Source organism: Puma concolor, chromosome A2 (genome assembly GCF_028749965.1).
Source record: "Puma concolor isolate L17-30 chromosome A2, mPumCon1.1.hap2, whole genome shotgun sequence".
Lineage (NCBI taxonomy): Eukaryota > Metazoa > Chordata > Mammalia > Carnivora > Felidae > Puma > Puma concolor.
The window spans coordinates 112,592,216-112,613,416 of record NC_141668.1 but is presented as its reverse complement, the minus strand read 5'-3'; the positions used below and the strand labels follow the sequence as shown (position 1 = coordinate 112,613,416).

The 21,201-nt window shown below is 57.9% G+C and overlaps 2 protein-coding genes across 2 annotated transcripts in view; both read right to left on the bottom strand.

Moving 5' to 3' along the window:
• Positions 1-4,416: 4,416 nt before the first annotated feature.
• On the bottom strand, positions 4,417-11,744 carry ABTB1 (ankyrin repeat and BTB domain containing 1). The gene is made up of 12 exons (XM_025922527.2): positions 11,588-11,744; positions 10,299-10,361; positions 10,155-10,210; positions 8,972-9,116; positions 8,666-8,825; positions 8,525-8,570; positions 8,066-8,182; positions 7,862-7,980; positions 7,499-7,597; positions 7,225-7,392; positions 5,102-5,302; positions 4,417-5,022 (listed from the first exon to the last, which is right to left on the bottom strand). Exons 1-12 carry the CDS (start codon positions 11,641-11,643, stop codon positions 4,816-4,818), a joined length of 1,437 nt encoding a protein of 478 aa, XP_025778312.1. The 5' UTR covers positions 11,644-11,744; the 3' UTR covers positions 4,417-4,815.
• Positions 11,745-11,873: 129 nt separating this feature from the next.
• The window catches only part of PODXL2 (podocalyxin like 2), a 39,795-nt gene continuing 30,467 nt past the window's right edge, over positions 11,874-21,201 (bottom strand). Inside the window, exons 5-8 of the mRNA XM_086697272.1 lie at positions 15,966-16,122; positions 15,354-15,415; positions 12,876-13,055; positions 11,874-12,404 (exon numbers count right to left, since the gene is read on the bottom strand). Of these exons, the coding sequence (XP_086553398.1) occupies positions 12,192-12,404; positions 12,876-13,055; positions 15,354-15,415; positions 15,966-16,122 (612 nt within the window). The 3' untranslated portion in view covers positions 11,874-12,191. The remainder of the gene's footprint in view (positions 12,405-12,875; positions 13,056-15,353; positions 15,416-15,965; positions 16,123-21,201) is intronic.

The window sequence follows — 21,201 nt, the reverse complement described above, 5'->3', positions numbered from 1 at the left end:
TTGCCCTCCGAACAGGACAGGCTGGTATCAGGGGGAGACAGCTGGCTGTGCCCGAGAACCAAGCGTGTGCACTGAGGCTTGCAAGGATGGGATGCCCAGGGTCAGCATCTGCCAACAGGGGGGTGAGAATGAGCTAGAGGTGAGGCAGGGCCCCAACTAAAGCGGGCACAGTGTGGACACAGAAGGGCAGACTGAATCAGTGGCTACTGAAGAGGTAAAACCTACAAGGTTTTATGACCCTTGCGGGCCAAGGGATCCAGAGGGAACTAAGGAACGCAGGCACATCTCCAAAATGCTACAGATAAGAAAAGCTTACAAAGGAGGCTCCACGTTGCTCCTGTTACATCTTCCAGGAGAGAACGGAAATTCACATCGGGTGAGAGGCCACTCCTGATGGGAGCTTCCTCATAGGCACCCCAGTTTCTCCACGAGCTTTGGGTGGTTCGTAGTGTTGCTCTCATCTAGGTAAGGCGGGGTGGGGCGCCTGGGTAGCTCAGTCGGGTGAGCATCTGACTTCAGCTCAGGTCACGAACTCGGGAGTTCGTGAGTTTGAGCTCCGTGTCGGGCTCGCTGCTGTCTGCCTGGAGCCTACTTCGGATCCACTGTCCCCCCCCCCACCCCCACCCCACCACCTTCCCCTGCTTGCACGCACGCTCTTTCTCTCGCAAAAATAAACATAATAAAAATAGACTGGTAAGGAAGCCGGCTCTGTGGGACTCAGTGATTTGCTCTAAGCCAGTAACTGAGCTCCAGCCCAGGTGTCTGGGACCCAGGTGCAGGATACCTCCCCAGCACCTCCAGGGGAAGGAAGGCAGGTGACAAAGCCCCAGGTGCAGAGTGCCAATGCAATGCTCAGCTTCTACCACCAGTAGGGCCTGGTATTGCCTGAGGGTGGCCTCCTGTGCGGAGGCAGAAACTCCCAGGAGCCCGAGGGCCCCAGAAGTCCCTCCTTCTGAGGCCTGCCGGTCAGACTTTTCCCAAGTGAGACATCTTTTTTGCCTTAAATGTGCCTGCCCCTGGTCATGGCAAGAGCACTCCTAACCATGATGCCAGTGCCCAGATGGCAGCCCAGCCCAACCTGGGTGCTGCGGCCCGCTGCGGTCACATGGGAGATGAAGGGCTGTGCAGTTTTCCAGGGAGAGGTAACAGCATATGCAAAGCCGTTGCTCTCTTTTTTTAAATTTTTATTTTTCAGGTGGGGAAGGTTTTATAGCATGGATGAAAAAAAACATTTTGTATTGTCATCACAGACTTGCCTCACGTAATGACTGTTTGGGTCGGGACAGGACCAGGGAGAGGCCAGCCGAGGCACTTGCCCCGGGCACAATGTAAACGGGCCCCAAGAATCTTATAATACACAAGATACGTTAATACTTTTAATGTGATTTAAAAAATCAAAAGTAATGGTAGGGGCGCCTGGGTGGCTCTGTCGGTTGAGCGTCCAGCTTCGGCTCAGGTCATGACCTCACGGCTCGTGGGTTCGAGCCCCGTGCCGGGCTCGCTGCTGTGAGCACGGAGCCCACTTTGGATCCTCTGCCCCCCCACCCCAGCCCCTCCCCACCTATCAAAAATGAACAAACATGAAAGAAAAAGTAACGTAAAACAAACTCATGATGCACCAAACAGCAGCATTTCAAATAAAGACAGGGTGAGGATGACTTATGTTGATTCCAGCTCCAGCAGCACTCAGCACAGCACCTTGCCGATCCCGCCTCCACCCCTGCCCGCCAGTGCGCCTGTCTCTTGCTGGGGGTGCGCCGGGCCGTCCCTACGTCACATCTTACGTACAAGCTCTCTGTTGCTCTTCCAGCGTTGTTTATTTTGTCTGTGCCCAGCTGATCTATGCTTCCCTCTGTGAGAAAAGCGGGGAATATCCCGAATGGGGACAGAATGCATATATTCCCTGATAGATTTGATGGAAATAGTTTTCCATTCAGCAGGAATGAATTGAAGTTGTTAGGGGAGGGACAGATGTGCTTCTGAATCGTAAATGTAGCACAGCCACACTCTGAGCGCAGCACAGACATCACACGAGAGCCTCAACCCTCAGTCTGTGTTTCTGAGCCCGGGCTTGTGGGGAACACCCCAAGGCAGGCTGAAAGGCCCCCGCGTTTCCCCGTGTGGACAGAGGCTGTCCCGAGCATCCTTACGGCCACGGGAAGTTCTGCGACACCCGCTTTGTCACTTCCTTCCCCGCTTGGCTCGCTGAGGCCGTCCTTCCTCCTTGGTTCCTGTTTGTCTGCAATGCCACACCGAACGCCTTTGTACACAAAGCCTTTCTCCTCCTCAGACCACAAGTATCGGGGAAAATGTCGAAGGGGTGACTGAGCTGGGGAATGCCTAAGGCCCTGCTGCTGAGGGGACCTCAGCCCCGGGGAAGGTGACTGTCCTGACCCCAATGGCGCCCCTCCCCATTCTTGCTCTGTCAGTGAGCTGCTAAGGTATCACTTCCAGAGGCTTCCCTTTAAATCCTACTCCTAGGGGCGCCTGGGTGGCGCAGTCGGTTAAGCGTCCGACTTCAGTCAGGTCACGATCTCGCGGTCCGTGGGTTCGAGCCCCGCGTCAGGCTCTGGGCTGATGGCTCGGAGCCTGGAGCCTGTTTCCGATTCTGAGTCTCCCTCTCTCTCTGCCCCTCCCCCGTTCATGCTCTGTCTCTCTCTGTCCCAAAAATAAATAAACGTTGAAAAAAAAAGAGAAAAAAAAAAAAAAAAAAGATAAATCCTACTCCTAGGGGTGCGCCTGGCTGGCTCAGTCGGTTAAGCGTCTGACTTTGGCTCAGGTCATGATCTCGCAGTTTCTAATTCTCTCTCTCTCTCTCTCTGCCCCTCCCCTGCTTGTGCTCTCTCAAAAATAAACATTAAAAAAAATTTTAAATCTCCTCACGTATATTTTTACTTAAATTTGTTATAAAACAAACACAATTTCAAATAATAGCTGTAAAAAAGATGGGTTCGGTAAACGAGTTCATTTTTGTCCCTAGTATCTATTTAAAAAAGGCATCGTAATGTAAAAAATTATTTTACTGCTTAAATCTCTTACCACGTACCTTGGCACGCAAAGAGTTAGTGTGTGGTCTAAGGTGGGACCTGTGGCTCTTAGGCCACCGGGCTGGCACCGCCCTTCCTGAGTGCCCAGGGCAACCAGAGTGACTTTGCTAAGCTGCAAGCGGCCTCCTGCCACTCCCTCCACACCTTGGGTGGAGCCCAGCATGTAAACAACACCACCAGCTCACTGCCCAGGCCTTCACGAGTGGCAGTAACTCGCTTTTAATGCCCCCAGCGAGAAAGGAGACAACTATCAGAGTCATCCCAATTTACAGCTGGGCAAACTGAGGCACAGAGCTATGACCAGGCCTAAGAGGCAGAACCAGGGTGGGAACTCTGGCCCCAGGAGGCCTGGGCTCCGGTCATGCTGACCCCTCACCCCATCTCATCTGGGGCCTTTTCGGGCTCCCAGGCCCTTGCCCAAACCCTGCCCTCCACCCAGCAGGCCCCGCTGTCCACTTAGCAGGTACTCCTTCCCCTCCCACATGCTGATCACCTCCCTGCCTGCTGGCTACCTTGTTCAACTGACTCGTGCAACCTTATAGCTTCCCCCACACGACCAACACGGCACACCAAAATGGACGAAATGCACTGGAGAGAGAAAAAGTCCCAGAAGTTCTGGAAATGTGAAGAGTAAAGAGGCACAAAGGGCAGGGAGGGCCAGGACACCTGCCCCTGCTCCCAGGGCAGAATGGGGCAGGCCTCAGGATGCTCACTGCCTGGTCCTCGGGGCCCAAGGGATCATGGGGACAGCCTGCAGGGCATTCAGAGAAGGCCCCCTCTGACATCCCTGATAATGTCACAGCCCCTGTGGGAGAGGCCAGGAGGCCTCCCCAGGAAGGAGGCTGGCCCTGGGCCGAGGGAGGTAGAGGTGCGTCCTCAGCCCCTCCTGGCGCAAGGCTCCCCACAGCCAGCGGCCAGCAGCCGGCGAGTAGGGTCCCTGGGCCTCCTCCCACCCCTTCCACTTGGATGCTCGATAAATGAGCGCTAGGAGTGTCCGGGGCACAGGCCGCTCTTGCCCGGTCCGGGGGGAAGCAGCCTCTGAGGTCAGGCGATCAGCCTTCCCACTAAACCTCCCCCGGGGACCCTGGGGTCAGACCTCACCAGCCCGAGGCGAAAGCTGTGCCCGAGAGGAGTGCGACCACCGGAGAGGCTGGGCCCGGCTGCGAGATCTCAGGGCCCCCACAGAGAAGGGCCGCCTACTCAGACCCACAGACGCAGGCGCCCCCGGCCCCCAAGGAGCCCTCGCTGGGCACCCAAGCCTTCCTAGCCTGGATGAGGGGGTCCACATGCAGAGCTCCTCCCTGGACCTCCCCAACTCCTGCTCCTGGGCTCCCCCCACCCCCCACCGACACAGGCTGGGGCTCCCACGGTGAATTCAAGCTTTATTGCCACACACAGACTCTCCTGCTTCCTCTGGGCCAACTCCACGCCAGGCAGAAGCCGGCTTGCTGGGCTTGGCCTGGAAGCAAACACGCCACGGCCGGAACAGAGGGGGGAGGGAGGAGGTCTGGGGAAGGGAGGCCCTAAGAGACCCCGACCCCAGGTTTCCCTGAGTGGCGCCCAGCCCCAGGGCCTTGGGGGCTGGCTCGTGTTGGGGGAAGGGGCTCATCCTGACTCTCCTCTGGGGCCCCCAGACCTGTGGGGGGAGGGGCACCCCACCGAGCCCCCTCTGCCCCCGCCGTGCCCCCGAGGGGCCAAGAAACAGAAAGAGCTGCACGTGCATGTGCGCCCACACGTGCCGCCACAGGGGGCCCTCGCCAGCCGGCAGTCAGCAGTCCAGGCCGATGGACACCAGCAAGTCCTCAAGCGCCCGCAGCCGCTGCTGTGCCTCCTCGATGGCGCTGTAGGTCTGCACCGTGCTGGCCACGTGGAAGCGGATGTCGTCCACCAGCGGGATGGAGTCCGTCTCCTGCCGGGCGGCCACGGCCGCCGCCTCCTCCCGCACGGCCTCCACGAAGTCCTCCCGCTCCACCAGCTGCGGGCAGGCCAGCTCAGGGCGACGCCAGCCGCCTGCCCGCAGCCCACCCCGCCCACCACGGCTCCCACGGGCCCACCTTCTCGATGACCTTGGCCATGTACTCGGTGCACTGGTCCTCGAGGCGCGCCAAGCGGAACAGCTTGGCCACACGCCACACGCCCACCACACTGTCCTCGTCCAGCAGCTGGGCCAGGCTGCGGCCACACAGCCGCTTCAGGCCTGGCAACAGGTACATGTCGGCCACGCTCAGCACGTCGTAGGCCGCCTCCGGGGGCAGCTGCGGAGAAAGGAGGAGTGAGGGAGGGTGTGCCCAGAGGTCACCGAGGACACTCGGGGGGCTGGCAGCAAGGTTGGGAGCTGTTAGGGAGAGGGCGGAGGATGCAGGCAGGGCAGGGGCTCCCACCCATGCCTTGGGGTGCCCAGACCGCTGCAGGCATCCGTGGGCCTAGAGGGCTGGAGGACCTGGGGTCCCCGTGCCTCGGGCAGGCCTGGAGGCCAGGTGGCAGGCAGGGCCTTAGCAGGGGAAAGAGCTCGGGTTGTGAATCACAGACCTGTGCTGTGGAATTCTAGCTGTGGGACTGCAGGCAAGTTACTTCACCTCTGTGTGCCTCAGTTTCCTCTCTGGGAGGTGCAACCATGCCTGCCTCAAAAGGTTGTCGGAAAACAGAAGGTGCTATCCAAACGGAGGCACCCACACGAAGGGTGATGGAGTTAACTCTTTCCCTGCTCTCTCCCACCCACACCTGGACCCTGTGCTGGGAGAGACCATGTGCTCAGTTCCGGTCCAGACTTTGGACAGTCACAGGGAACAGGCTGGAGACAGAGTGGGCAGGACCTCTGCTAGCACATCCCAGGCCACGCACACTGCTTACTTGGGCCAGGCACTTTCCCTGCGACACACACATCCACCTGCACAAGACCTTAAGAGAGAACAACTATGGGCATCCCTGCTTTCTAGAAGGGGGAAACTGAGGCACAGAGCAGTTCAGTAACCAGCCCAAGATCACACAGCTTGCGAGCAGCTAACCCAGTGCCAAACCAGGTTTGGAGCCCAAGTCCACACTTTGAGCCAGCCGCAAAGCTCACGAGGGGTGGGGATGGGACAGGGTGGACCCTGGGTGGCAGGGGCCACAGAGCTGAGCTGTGCCGCAGGAGAAATGAAGCTGAGGAGGCAGGAGGAAAAGAGGCCCGGGAGGGCACTCAGGTGGAGAGGCTGGTGGGCTTAGGAATGGGGGTGCTACATGAAGCGAGCAAGCAAGGGGCTGAGGCCACAGCCCAGCTTGTCCCCCATGCCCTCCTCCTGCCTGGAGACCACCTTTCCCAGCCTGCCATGTTGGCAAGCACAGCCGCTAAGTTCTCTCCAGGGCAACATGAGAACCAGCGTGCGTGCGTGTGTGTGGCCTCCACCTGGCCTATGACAAAGACACTGCTTGCCTAGTCTTCCTCTTCCTCCTAAAACGTGAGCTGGCCTGCACACCAATCTCCAGATGCAGAGGGGAACAACACCCTGGGTGCTGCGGACCAGGTCTGGCCCACCCCGTGTTTTGTAACCAAGTGTTACTGGAACGCAGCCACACCCACTCACTTCTGCCCCAGCTCCCGGCTCCACAGGAGGGGAGAGCTCACGGGCTGGGACTGAGACCCCCTGACACACGGCATTTACACACACACACACACACACACACACACACACACACACACACACACACTTCTGGCCCTATCTACGGCTATTCATGTTGCCCGTATGTTAGGAATGCTCTGGGGCAACTGAAGACAACTGAAGACCCGGAGAGGCACCAAGAGAGCTGGGGACAGACATCCAGACCCCTGGGAGTGGACAGCCTCAGAGTTCCCCACTGCTGTGGTAACTCAGGGTTACTGTCCCTACCCACCCTCCCTCTGGAGAAGAGAAGGCGGGGACCCCGGAGGCTGATACTAAGTTCCAAGTGTCACGGGCTCATGATACAGCTCTTGTCACTCGTTTCTGTTCTAGAACCTACCAAGGCCCCCTCAGCCTGAAAGAAAAATCCAAACATGTCCCCCACTCCGTCTCCAGCCTCACAGAAAACCAGCCCCATGGAGTCAGTCAGGACCTAGGCACTCCTTTCAGCCCCACGGTGACCCAGCCTGTGGACCTGTCCTGATTCCTGACTGTCACGCCCCCAAGCCCAGCAGACGCAACCCGCCCGAGCCCCGCACCTCTGTGTGGTCACTGTATATGTAGTAGAGAACATGGGTGAAGATGTCAGGCGAGATGCCATGTAGGGTGATGGCCGGGAGGCCGCCTGAGGCCTCCAGCTCCTCGTTCTCTCGGAAGTGGTCGTCCAGCAGGGCCCGGAAGTAGTCGCTTCGGCCGCAGAAGAAGGCCTGGGGGAGGCTGGGCTCAGGAGGGGCCGCTGCTAGGGTCTGTGGCCAGAGAGCTGGCCGGAGAATTAAGGCAAGGGGCTGGTGGGCTGGGGGGAAGGGACGGCACCTTGTGGCAGAGAAAGCTGCAACCTTCCACCCGGAAGCAGACGTCAGGACAGCTGTTGAAACCATCGGGGAAAGGGAAGGGCAGCTCCCCGAGGTCACCCTGGGGGATGGGAGAGAAGACACCATCAGAGCAGGGGCAACAAGAGAGAGTGGCCGGCCCCAGCCAAGAGCCTGCTTTAGCTCCGTCCTGGCGGGGTGGGCTGCTGCCCCATCTGCAGGTTTGGGGAGGGGCGACAAAGGTAACCTGGGCTCAGAAAAGGGAAGTGACTGGCCCCCGGTCACACAAGGACTGAACCCAAGCATGGGGCTCGTGTACCACGGCTGCGTGCGCACCAGGCCCGGCCCCGGGCGGCCGTGCACTTACGCGGAGCTCAGGGGGCAGGGCACAGTCGGCCAGCAGGGCCATGTCCTCCCGAAGCCGGGGGTCTGCTGGGGGGGGCTCAATGGTCAGCACCTTCACGCACGTGCCTGGCTTGGACGCCACTGTGGAGGGGAGAGCACAGCTGCAGGGAGCCCACTGACCCTGCCAGTTCCCGCCCAATGCCCCGGACCCTAAGCCTGGACGCACCGAACTCGGACACCTTCTCACACTTGGCCTCCAGGTCACTGAGCAGATCCCACAGCTGGCACTGCTTGGCCAGGCGCTCGCAGTCACTAACATGCTCCACACCGACGTCCAGGCGACCTGGGTGCAGCGCAGGAGGCTCAGAGCCTGAGAGGGGCCGTCCACTGTCCCCGACGCTGGGACTCCTGGGTCTGCTGGCTGCCTCAGCTTTCCCATCAGGAGCCACTGCCTGAGTTCTACAGACCCCGGGACGCGTGGGAGGGGGCTCGGTTTATGGGCAGGGTGCTTCCTGAGCGGACGCACAGGCTCATCGCCTCCCAGCCCACCCAGGAGGCAGCTGGAACAGCACCACACTGCAGGGGACAAGCACCAGGACGTAAAGGGTGGGCCTGAGGCCACAGCTGGGTCTGCTGCTGGACAGACACCCCCTCCCTGCCGGCCCCACGGGGCCCGGAGGCTCACCTGTGTACAGGTACTGCAGCAGGGCCCCGAAGGCCACAGGGTTGATCTGCAGGTAGACACAGCCAGGAGGGAAGGTCGGAGGTGGCCCCCTAGCACGAGCCGCCAGCCGTCCCTCTGTCCCCCCCCCCGGGAGGGACGCACCAGTGGGTGTCGGAGGACCACGACACTCTTGCCCTTCCATTTGGTGTCCAGCATGTTGGCAAAGTAGGTGCTGCGTGCACCCAGGACGCAGCGGTGTGCCCGGAAGGGCTTCCCGTGCACCACAAAAATCACGTCGCTGTGGATGCCTTGTTCCAGAAGCCTGCGGAGGGACAGGCAAAGGGGGTGTGCAGCATGTGCCTCCCCGCGGTCTCACCACAGCAGCCCCCGTCCCATCCTGCAGGAGAGCCCTCGGCCCCGCATGACCACCCCACGCCACACACAAGCCAGCCCTGCACCCCATCTCACCGCTGCAGGAAGTCGTCGTAGTAATCCCGCCTCCTGCAAGAGGCTGTCACCTGCTTGTAATCGCGCAGGGCCCGGCGGATGGCGTCGCTCAGCGCCCCATAGAGGCAGCGCTCCCCATCAAAGGTGTTGGCCTCACAGCGGGCTCCTGGGAGCAGCCCCCACCAGTCAGCAGGTCAGGGATTTGAACACTGCAGCTGGGACAGGGTCGTCTGGGGGAAATCCTAATCTCCCCCCCCCCCCCATCCCACAGCCTTCCCACACGTCGGGCCAAGCCCTGGAACTTGCAGCCCCTCCCAAATGACCCTGGGCCCCCTCTGACGCGAGCATCCTCTCTGCCAGGGCCTAGGCACGCAAGTACTTCCATGGACCACAGACTACAAACAGGGCAGGCTCAAGACTGCCCCTGTTCTATGCACCAGGGACACAGCCTTAAACATACAAATCCCTGTCCTGCCTGAAGTGACACTTTAGTGGGGCAACGGACAATAAGCAGGTTAACAAATGATGTCAGGTGCTATGAAGAAAACCAAAGCAAGACAAAGATAACGGAGGTTGCACCTGCCCACAGGGAGGTCACGGAAGGTCACCGTGTCAGTGACAACACGCAGTGACCTGAATGGCGGAGGGAGTCGGCCACGCAAAGATCTGGGAAAGGGTACTTTACGTAGGAAGAACAGCAAGTACAAAGACCCTGAGGTAGGAGCACCAGAGAGGCCAGCGCAGGTGGAAGAGTGAGCCCACAGGAGAGCCAAAGTAGGTGTGGCCAGAGGAAGACGACAGGCTGTGTGGACTGACAAGGCATTATAGTTTCATGCTAAACGCAAAGGGAAATCACTGGAGAAATTGTAAGCCTATTAGACTTGTTGTGAGATGGACCAGGCTGCGATATGGAGAACAGACTGTAGGTGGGGCAAGAGGGGCGGCGGGTGACCGGAGGAGGCTGGCTCTGTGGCCAGGGAGAAATGCTGTAGCCCGGCTGGGCGGTGGCAGTGGAGATGGGGAAGTGGGCAAACAGGAAAACAGGTTCTGAAGGTAGAACCAAGAGTACTGGCTGACTGGGTATGTGGAGGGGTAAAGGAAGGACAGGGCGTGAGGGCATCGGCCAATGCACACCCATGCCTTTGTGCCCCCGCACACGCGCAGACCGCACGTACACGCACACATCCCCGGCCCCTTCTCTCACCATTGGCCAGAAGATAGAGTACTAGCTCCTCGTGCCCACACAGGCAGGCGTAGTACCTGAGGGAGGGAGAGGAGTACAGGAGGCAGTTATTGGGACTGAAGGCGCCCCCCACCTGCCCTGACCACCCACCCGCCCGGCACTCACAAGGGGGTGCTGTCCCACTTGTCCCGCACATTCACCTCCACGTCCCGCTGCTCCAGCAGGTACCTAGGCGGGGAGGAAGTCAAACCTGGGTCAGGACAAGTTCATGGTCTGGGAGAGGAGACCCATGGAGTGGGGAAAGAGAGAAGACATCCCTTTTGGCTGGGGGAAGTCTCCCGTTAGGTGAAGGCAGATGACAAGCAGACCAGAGCAGGAAAGACATTCGAAGCAAAGGGACCAACATAGGTAGAGAGTGTAGATGTGAACGCCTAAGGCAGATGCTGAGACTGCGAGCAGTAGGGACCTCTGGCCTGAAGGCATTTGGGAGCGAGGAGGCAACGATGGGCCATCTGTTCTGCCACAGCCCTCTGGCTGCTTGGGACCACAGACTAGATAGAGGAGACTGGAAGTAGGGAAGCCAAGGAGAAGGCTGCTGCAAGTGTCCTGGTGGTGGTGTGGAAGCATGAAGAGAAGTGGCCAGATTCTAGAAGGCAGAAGTCAGGAGACATGGTGGCTGACGGGATGTGAGAGGTGACGGGGGTCATCATGGACTGAAGCCATCACTGAGGTCAGGCAGCCTGGGGGAGATGTCTAAGTTGGACCAGGCGTGCTCTGAATTGCACTCGGCTTTGGGGGGTATCAGCTAACTCCTAGGTGAACCTGATGCTGGGGTGGGACCAGGGACACCGTGGGAGTCAGCAACCCTGGGACTAACCCAAGGGAGCTAGTGGTGGGTCAAAACTAGGGAACACGGAAGGGCCCAATAAGAGATGTGCCTCACATCCCAACCAGGCACCCCCTCACTCCCTGCTTTATGGCGATTTCAGTGCCAGATTTGTTTTAACCGCATTTAGGAGTTTCCGAATCTCCGGGATCAGAGGTTGATTCTGGGTCCTAGTTGTCCCAGAGTGCCAGGCCCAGAGCGGATCATTGGGATGAGCCACGTCTGGAGTCCCAGGCCCGCCCCAGGGTTTGACCTCCGGGTCCTGAGCGCTCAGAGGACGACCCCCTCCTCTCCGCCCACTTCTCCGGAGCTCCGCGTAGCAGTTCTCTCCTCTAGGAAGCCCTCCGGGACCCCAAGGAGTAAATCACCGCCAGCACTCCGTCCCCAGCCCCGGTTCGGAAGGTTGCCGCGGCCCCCTGTTTGCCTCTTGGGGGTAGATCAGCCGAGGGTCGGCCGCCAGGACTGCGGCGGCACAGGGGCGCGCGCCTGTCCCGAGCCCGTCCACTGCACGCCCCGGGGGGCGCCCCGCCCCACCCCCCGCACACTCCCAGGGCGCCGGGGTCCTCACCGCACTCGGCCCACATCCCCCTTCCTGCAGCTGGCGAAGAGATCGCTGGTGTCCATGATGCGGGCGGCTCAGACCCCGGCCGAACGACCTCAGGTGGCGGCGGCGGCGGCGGCGGCGGCGGCAGCGCGCCCCGGCCGGATGTAAACACACGCCGACCCCGCCCCGCTCCGCAGCGGCGCCTGGCGCCCGGAGGACCGACCTGGGCCGCGCAGCCCCGCCCCCTGCGCCCCCGCCCCGCCCCCGCCCCGCCCCGCCGCGGAGCAAGAACGAGTCCGGCAGGCAAACGGGCTGGGCCCGGCGTGGTCTCCGGGCGGCTTTAATGGGGGTCCCGGGGCGCGGCCGGGGAAGCGGGGCCGTTCCGGGACCGGCTCCTGGGGGCGCCAGACGGGGATGGGGAGGGCTGTGCCGAGACTGTTCCGTGAGTCTGTGGGAAGCGGGAGGACCCCGCACCGAGGGCCGGGCTGCGGGAGAGCGGCCGGGGCCGGGAGGGGAGGGGAGGCGCGGTTGTCCGCTCCGGATCCGCCCAGCTCGTCCCGGCGCAGTCCCAACGGGGCGAGGGTACGGCCGCGGGGTCACAGCGGGCCAGAGCTGCCGGAGGGCGCCCTCACAGGTGCGTGTCCTCCTCAAACACGTCCGAGTCCTCAGGGTCCCGCTTGCCCCCCATGAGCGCGCTCCAGCCCCCCGGGCCGTTGACGGCCCCGCCGCCGTTCAGGCTGGGCTGCTTCTCCTGCATCTCCGACTGGCTGTCGCTGGCCACGTCCAGCGTGGGGTTGTCGTGGCAGCCGTTCTCTACGAAGCGCAGCTCCTCGCCGTGGGACTGTGGCGACGGGAGAGGGACGCTGGGCAAGCGCTGTGGCCCAGGCCCCAGCCCGCCTGTGACCTTGAACGAGTCACCTCACTCGCGGTTCCTTCCCTAGTGTGTGAAACCCTCCACAGGCAACCACCAGCGGACCCTCCACAGACGCCCGCTCCCTACTGTTCTGTCCCCCAAACTCCTAAAGATCCTTTGCACTAAACAACCGGTGGCCTCCCTGGTGTCATCTGAGCCCTCCCAATGGCCCCCCACTGCACCTCTAGCACCTATCACGGGGCTGCTTCCCTGCAGAGGGAGACAGGTTGGGTGCCAGGCTCCGGACAAGCAGCTTCACTCGAAGTACCCCATCCCGGGACAATCGCGGCCACCCCACCTGCACATGAGGACGACGACCTTGACCTTGTGGGGTACTGTCTCCACCACAGGCCCCGCCCCCAGCCCAAGCCATCTGGCCGAACTTGACCCCATGCTCACCACGTGTTTGAGCTTGGGCAGCCGCCGCTGCCAGCAGTTATAGAGCAGGCCCAGCACGATGATGATCACACAGATGGCACCGATGACCACCAGCACCACAAAGAGCGTCCCATAGTCGCTGCGCACCTGGCTGGCCCGGGCCTGGCAGCTGCTCGTAGTGGAGTAGTTCTGGATGCCAATCTGGGGGTGGGAGGGATCAGCTTCCTCAGCTGAGGTCCTGGGTGCCAGGGCTTCCCACAGGGCCGTGGGGTTAGGGCTCAGGCACAGGGAACAGGCTTTGAGAAGAGCTGGCATAATCCTGACTAAGCCCCCTTGGAGGCCGGGACCTGTGCTCATCTGGGAATCTAGCCCTATCTCTGCCCTATCCCGCTCTGTTCACCTGACAGCAGCCCCAAGCCTCTTGATCCCATGCCTCCATTCCCAGCCTTCCCGCACATTGCCACCATGGCTCTGCCCTGACTCTGTCCCTGCTGGGGCAGAAGTTTGGCTCCACTACGGAATCAGGTCCCTGAAACAGTCTCCACCTTGGGGATGGAGGTGTTCAGGTATCATTCTGACCATTATGGGCTATAGACAGTGTAGACTGGGATGCTGGGGACAGCCTACATCCCGGGCTATCACCAGCTCCCAGCTTCCTCCCTTTGCCCGTTAAGAGTAGTCACCACAGGCATTGAGCTGCCCAGTACCCCTGCCACAGAGCAGGCTGTCTTGGGCGGGTCTGCCTTCTTGGTCCTAGAGGTTGCTGTGCCCACACCGGGCCAGGCAAGCACTCTCTCCATAACTCAGCCTCTTGGGCAGAAAGCAAGGAAGGGGAGATGCCATCCTCATCCGATGACAGGTGCTGGGGAGAGGGTGCTGTCTACTAGCCCCCAGTGTAGAGACCTGGGAACCTCCCTTTCTGCTTTGGGCTTCCCTAAGGCCAGGTTGTCATCTCTTCCTGAGTGTCTGTGAACATCCTGTTTAGTTACAGTACTATTCTCCATTGGCTTTTGAAGTTATCAAAGATCAGTTTCTCTCTGTAGAATCACCCACCAATGACACTGCTAAATTTTCCCACTCATATACTTCCAAAAAGACACAGCATGCCTTCTGGCCAAGTCAGTCTGAACAGTGTCCAGTAAAGCTAGAACACCCAGGGGCCAGGAGAAGAGGCAGGAAGTTTTTGTGGGAAAAAAAAAAGATCAAGGCCAGCCCAAGTTTCCTTCCACCAGTCCCCCTGTGTTCACGAACCCAGAACTTCACAACTGGAAAGGCCCTCGGTAACCATCCAGGTAGTGAGGACAGCCTCACGGTTAAAGGCCTGGACTCTTAACATCATTCAGGCCTCGTCTGAAGCCTGGCTCTGTTGCGTAGTGGCTGTGCCTTCTCAGGTGGGCCACCTCCCTTCTCTGGGCTACAGCTCTCACATACAGCACCTACGTACTCCATAGGTACCTTATTTAATCCTGACAAGGCCTGGGGTGGCGGTGAGGGCCAAGTGAGAGAACCCAGCGCAGTCCAGTACTTAGTAAGCACTCAGTGTGCTTATCAAAAACACCCAAAACCACCACCACAACCACCTTTCCGCCTGGCATGTGATAGATAGGGAGGCAGGGCCCATGGTCACGGCCAATTCATCTTTCACAGCTATGAAATGCTGCAGAGCCTCGGAAAAGGGGACTAATGCCAGGTCACTGGGTTCCACAGTGAGTACGAGTACTTTGGATGGAGATGAATGGTGATGGTCCTGAAGAAAGGAGGTGAGGAGCCCAAGGTGTTTCCCTTCAGAAAAAGTACAAGGACCAGGAGGACCGAGGGGACCTGCCCCTCCCACAGGCCCCAGCTCTGCTCAGCCTGACGCAGGGGTAGCAGGTGGTGCAGGAGGAGAGGTTGGCCAGCCTGCCCTCCAGCCCACATCTCCAGGACTGGCCATGCAGCTGGCCAACCGCACAGGGGTCAGGGATGCCCCTCAAGATGGCAGGGCTGTCGCCCGAGCCTGAGCCCCATGCCCACTCCCCAGCAGGCCCTCTCCCACCAGAGAGCTCCTGGCTGATGGCCTCCGGGCCGTGTTCATGCCTGTCTTTCCCCTGTGGTTTCTGAGACTGCGGCACACTCTCCCAGCCCACCAGGCCTCTGCCCAGTTCCTGGGCCAGACATGGTGTCGCTCCTGCTATCTTCCCAGAAACGCCCACTTACCAGTCCAGATCCCCCTCGGAGGTCCCCTTCCCTCTGAGTCCTCTCCTGCCCCCGACCCGCTCCTGGCCCTTCCCGCCCCTGGCCGTTTCGCGAACTGTGCAGTTGTGCACACACGTGTGTACGCACTCCGTCTCTCCCACGGGAATGGCGTCTTAGGACAGCTAAAAGGAGGAGCTGCCCAGAGCAAGAGGCTGTCTTCTGCTCCTTCGCACCGCGGTGCAGGTTGTCTCCTGCCCTCAGGGAAGCCAGCCCTGCTCCCAGAACTTCAAAGAACAGGAGGGGAGCGGCTCCCTGCCCTCTTACCTCCACCAGATTCCTGCGGATGTCTCCCAGCATGGACAGGACGTCTTGAGTGGGCACCACCCCTGGGGGGGAGACACCATCATCAGCACAGCCCCGGCCACTGAGGCACCCCCAGCCCCCTGGGACAGCCTCCGGCCTAAGCTTCCAGAACCTTGCTTCCCAGCTCTTGACCACACGTGGACCTCATGGTACATGTGCTCCTATGCTTGCTTCCTGCTGGCTGACTCATTAAAAAGGACTGAATGACCGCCATGTGACAGGTGTGACACCAGGCGGTCACTCCCACAGCCCCCCAGCACTGCGTTCTGAACGTGCCCCCTCCACAGCCCCCTACCACTAAGTGTACGCCCCCCCGTGCTAAAACCACACCTCTTCCCCTCTGGGTCCGAACTTCACACCCTCGTCTTCTCCAACTCCAGCTTGTCAATACTCCCTGAACCCTGCACTGGGGGCCCAACCACTACCACATCCTCTTATCCCAGAGGTCCACGTTCAAAGCCCCTGTCCGTGCACTCGCCCGTGGTTCTGCAGACCTCCCGTGGCCCTCAGGACATGGTGCTGGTGTAGGGCTGCCCCCCTAGGCCCTCCCTTCCGTGGGCTGTCCCCTCTCACCCTGCTCGCCCACCAAGGTCATTAGAAGGTGCTGCTCCTTCTCGCTGGGCTTGCTCAGGGAGATGTGCCAGTCCCCGTGGCGGCCACTGCCGTGGCGGGGCAGCACCTCCTCCACCAGGGCCAGGAGCTGCAGCCCCCGGTGCTGCCGGAACACCTCCTACAAGGACGGAAAGAGAGCCCCACGCTCAGTGAGGGAGGGGCCCGCCTCCAGGCCCGGCCCCCATTCCAGCCCCCAGCCTCCAGCCTCCCGGTGGTCAAACTCCGGGACAGGCCATCTGGCTGCTCCAGAGGGGACCGCTCGAGAGGCCGTGAGCGTGGCCTTCGGGCAAGACTGTGGGAACACGGAGACGCACACCCACTGGTTCCGGCAGGCATCTGGGAGCTCCTTCCAGCCTGGGCTTCTCATATGAGGAGGGCATGGGCCTGCCCAGGGACACTCACAGCTGACCTGGGAACAGATATGCTCGCACGAACAAGGAGTGTGGGGAGCTTGTGAGTGGTGTGTGAAGGCCTAGGGCAGTCTGCTGGTCAGGCCTGGGGTTCAAGAGTATAGTGCGAGGGGTGAATATACCCGGGGGGGGGGGGGGCGTCAGGGGTGCAACGGACCAAAGATGCGCACGGCCACGCAGCCACGGAACCCGGGAGGGGGGTGGTGGGGAGAGGTAACGTGCTCCTCTCTTGCCTGTCATTGCAGAGATACGGCCCAAAGCTGGGGAGTCGAAAAGATGTCTGACCACCTTTATGGAGGCAGCGGTGACCAAAGGAACTAAAACAGACATGGTTAAAATGGTAACTCCTGGAAACAGGGCCAGGGGCAGGAGGAGGGATATAAGGAGACTTCATTCGCATCTGACACTCTCTTGTACTGCTTAGATTTTCTTCACCTCGTGTATATATAATTACATAATTAAAAACCACAAACGAGAGGCAGGCACTGGCCGGGAGCTCACTGAGTGGCAGAAACCCACGTAAGCCGCCAACCTCGCCCCATCAGGGAAAAGCCCCCCCCTCCAGGCCCTGTAGCCGCCCCCCTCGCCCAGGCTCCTCTCCAGCAGCCGTCTCCTGCCGGGACGCAGGAAATCATGGGCTGCTGCACCTGGCTTCCGTATTCCCAGCTGTTCCGCTCTCTCTCCGGTGCCCTGCCTTAGAGCTTCGAGCCGGGCGTCTCGTCACACCACTCCCACGGGGCCCTGATGCTCCTATCGCCTTTCCGTGAGAGCCCAAGCTAGTGAGCCTCCCAGGTCATCGTCCTACCCTACAGGCCACCAAGGGAACTGGAGTTCCTTGTGACCATGGCGAATGGCAGGTGGAAGCCCAAGCCCTGGCACTCACCAGCCTAACAGAAAGCCAAGTTAAAGCCAAAGTTCCGAACTTGGCAGAAAACTGGCATCCGGAGCTAGCCATGAGCTGGTGGGAAAGCCCTGTTCCCCAAGCAGGTCTTACCGTCCTCATGTTCATGTGCACACGCGTGGGGGGATGGGGTACACGCCTGCATCTGCCTCAGCCGCATGCATGCACTGAACCCAGCAGCCTCCCTGCTTACAAAAGGAACACACTCCTACCAGGACAATGCCTCCCCCCTGCCACAGGCCTATGATCCCCGACATGTGCACGTCCCACATTTTCTGTGTCCAGATGTCTGCCTGGCTTAAGCTCACAGACCTGCTATGTCCTGGTAACATCTGATGGCTATATATTTCGTGCCACTTATTTTGTAGATAGGCACTGAGTGTCACTGGCTTAGAGAGAAAGCCCTGAATCTGGAATCAAACAAATCTGGGTTCAAATCCTGGTTCTGCCATTCACCAGCTCTGGGACCTTTAGCAAAATACTAAACCTCTCTGAGCCTCAGCCTCCCCATCTGAAAACGTGAGCATTGGTCCTAACATGATGAGCTTAATGTTAGGATTAAAAGGAAAGTACTTATTCTGTCACAGGTGCCAGGTATCAAGAAAAAAATTCCCTGACTCATACTTCACACTACAGTCAATTCCAGATGGATTTCAGATCTAAAGCTTTTACAAGTAAGCCTAGAAAGCTATCTTCGTTACCTCCGAGGAGGCAAAGATTTCTAAAATGGACCCAAAAACACTAACCATGAAGGAGAAAATTGGTAAGTTGGACTATTTTATGATCAATTTTTTTTTTTTTGAGACAGAGACAGAGCATGAACGGGGGAGGGGCAGAGAGAGAGGGAGACGCAGAATCGGAAGCAGGCCCCAGGCTCCGAGCCATCAGCCCAGAGCTTGGCACGGGGCTCGAACTCACGGACCGCGAGATCGTGACCTGAGTCGAAGTCGGACGCTTAACCAACTGAGCCACCCAGGCGCCCCTTATGGTCAAATTTTTAAAAATTAAGAGCTCCTGTGGGCGCCTGGATGGCTCAATCGGTTAAGTTTCCGACTGTGGCGCAGGTCATGATCTTGCAGCTAGTGGGTTCGAGCCTGCGTCACACTCTGTGCTGACAGCTCAGAGCCTGGAGCTTGCTTTGCATTCTGTGTCTCCCCTTCTCTCTGCCCCTCCCCTGCTCACACTCTGTCCCTTTCTCAAAAAATAACTAAACATTAAAAAAATTTAAAAGAAACACTTCCGTTTATCAGAAGGTACTATTAAGAGAGAAAAAAGGTGGGGCGCCTGGGTGGCTCAGTCAGTTAAGCGACTGGTTTCGGCTCAGGTCATGATCTCACGGTTCGTGAGTTTGAGCTCTGCATCAGGCTCTGTGCTGACAGCTCAGCACAGATTCTGTGTCTGTCTTCCTCTTTCTCTGTCTCTCCCCTGCTCACATTCTGTCTCTCAAAAAATAAATATTAAAAAAAATTAATAAAAAAAGAGAGGAAAAAGGCAACCCACAGAATAGTAACAGATATTTATGAGATATATGTCTCGTATATACACACACTTCACAGAGATCTCACATCCAGGTTATATAAATAATTCAGAGAAATTAATTTGAAAACGTCAAGATAACCCAATCGGATGCAATCAGCCGAAACACATATGAAAAGGTGCTCAAGTTCGTGACTCATCAGGGAAATGCAAATTAAAACCACAAAGTGACACCAGCACCCTACACACTTTGAGAAATGCCTAAAATGAAGAAAATGCCAAGGTTGAGAGAGACAAGGAAGAACCAGACCTGGCACATACTGCTAGAGGCAGTATAACTGGGTACAAACGCTGTGGGAGTCTGTTGGACAGCTTCTGTTCAAGGTGGATATATACACACCGTGCCCCTGCCATGCCACCATGAGAACTGTGTCCATAATGCTCCCCAAAATATGTGTCCAAGAGCAGTCACAGCAGCACATTCCCAAGAGCCCGAAGCTGGAAATTACTCAAAGGCCCAGCAACATTAGAACACATACATCAATGGGACACTATACAGAATCACGAAGGAACAAACTTCCCTACATGCAATCTAGATGAACCTCAAAAACAAAATTTTTTGCAAAAATGCAAAAAGCCAGAAACAAAATAACTGAATTAACTCTGTTTATATACAGTTCAAAAGCATGCAAAACCAGTATACAGTTACAAGTCAAGAAAACAGTTCCCCTTGAGGGAACAGCATCTGGAAGGGGAATGAGAAGGGCTCTGGCAGTGCTGATCATGTTCTGTGTCTTGATGTGGGTGGTGTTTATTTGTGACAATCCAACAAGCTGCACACTTATGATCTGTGCACTTTTCTGGATATATACTGTAAGGCATTAGAGCTTTTCTTAAGGACAATACACATGTGGGTGTAAGCTATCTTCCCTGCTGACTCCTGGGTGGATGGTCCTTCCTGTACGTCACACCGTTTCTCCCACAGTAGGGACTCCAGATCCTCTGCTACCATCCAAGCACCCATTTCCAATGCCCTAAAGCTATATGCAACTCCAAATGACTGGTATGGTCCTTACGGCAAACAGAAAGGGACACATGTCCTGGCCATCAGATCATTTTGACTTGTGGCAACACAGCAGTCAGAACTGATGAACGTCCTGCTCTCCCACCTTGCTACAAACATGGAGAAATGCTGGCACTTTCTCATGGAGTGGAGAAACCACGGCAGAAACAGAGGGCACTCAAAGCCAGAAGAGTGAGCAGGTGCGGAAGCCACAGCATCAACTCCTGGGGGTCTGGGGCCCAGATAGAGGACCCTGGACCTGGACACTTGGCTTTCAATGTCCACGTGCTCTTGGAGCATGTGAGATGAAGAACTAGAGCAGAGCACCAGGATGGAGTCCGAAGTCCCCAGAGAGCAACCCTTTTGGTGAAATGGGGACTCAGAAACATTCCCAAGTTGGAGGAACTGTACAGGGTGTCTGCCCGTGTCCATGAGTAAGGGAAAAAGGTCATCCAAGATCACTTAAACACTCAGGCTTGAGGCGCCAGGGAGGCTGTCGGTTAAGCCTCCAACTCCTGACTTTGGCTCAGGTCATGATGTCACCATTCGTGAAATGGAACCCCATGTCGGGCTCTGCAATGACAGTGCAGAGCCTGCTTGAGATTCTCTCTCTCCCTCTCTCTCTGCCCCTCCCCTCACTTACTCATGCACTGTCTCTCTCAAAAATAAATAAAAAACATTAAAAAAAAAAAACAGGCTTGTACTTCACCGGGGTGTGGAGTCCAAATGTGAAGTTCTTTGTGTTATAAAGATCCAAGCCAAGAACTAAGATGAAAGCTGACCCGGGACCCCTGGAACTCCCACAGTCTCCCTGAAACCACTTTGTTGGAACTCTTTCACAACCCAGGGTTGAAGAGGAGATCACAATAATAAATGGTGACCCAGAAAGAGAGTAAAATACAAAGCCACAAGCAGAACCGACATCCCAGGATGCCGTGTTACTAAAACAGAAGGAAAGAAATCACAAAATTAATATACTTACAACAATTCAGAAAATGAAGGAACAGAAGCCATAATGAAAGAAGGGAACAAAATGAAGAACAAAGGGAGGGATTTGGAACCAAGGAGAAATTCTTAACATACAAAACAGTTATCTATATTAAAGATTCAATGGATGGATCAAACAGAAGATTAGACACTGCTGGAAGAGAGTTATTAATTTGGAAGATAGAGCTAGGAAATCACTCAGAATGCATCAGGGAGGGGCGCCAGGGTGGCTAAGTCGGTTGGGTGTCTGACTCTTGATTTCAGCTCAGGTCATGGGATGGAGCCCCGCACTGGGCTCTGCACTAAACACGGAGTCAGCTTGGGATTCTCTCTCTCTCTCCCCCTCTGTCCCTCTCCCCA

Bases quoted from the DNA above. Each gene is read 5' to 3' on its own strand.
- ABTB1 (XM_025922527.2), bottom strand. From the start codon at position 11,643: ATGGACACCAGCGATCTCTTCGCCAGCTGCAGGAAGGGGGATGTGGGC. The intron at 10,362-11,587 runs GTGAGGACCCCG...CTCCCCGCCTAG, and splicing joins GGGGATGTGGGCCGAGTGCG to GTACCTGCTGGAGCAGCGGG. The intron at 7,393-7,498 runs GTGCCGTCCCTT...AGCCTCCCCCAG, and splicing joins GCAGCTTTCTCTGCCACAAG to GCCTTCTTCTGCGGCCGAAG.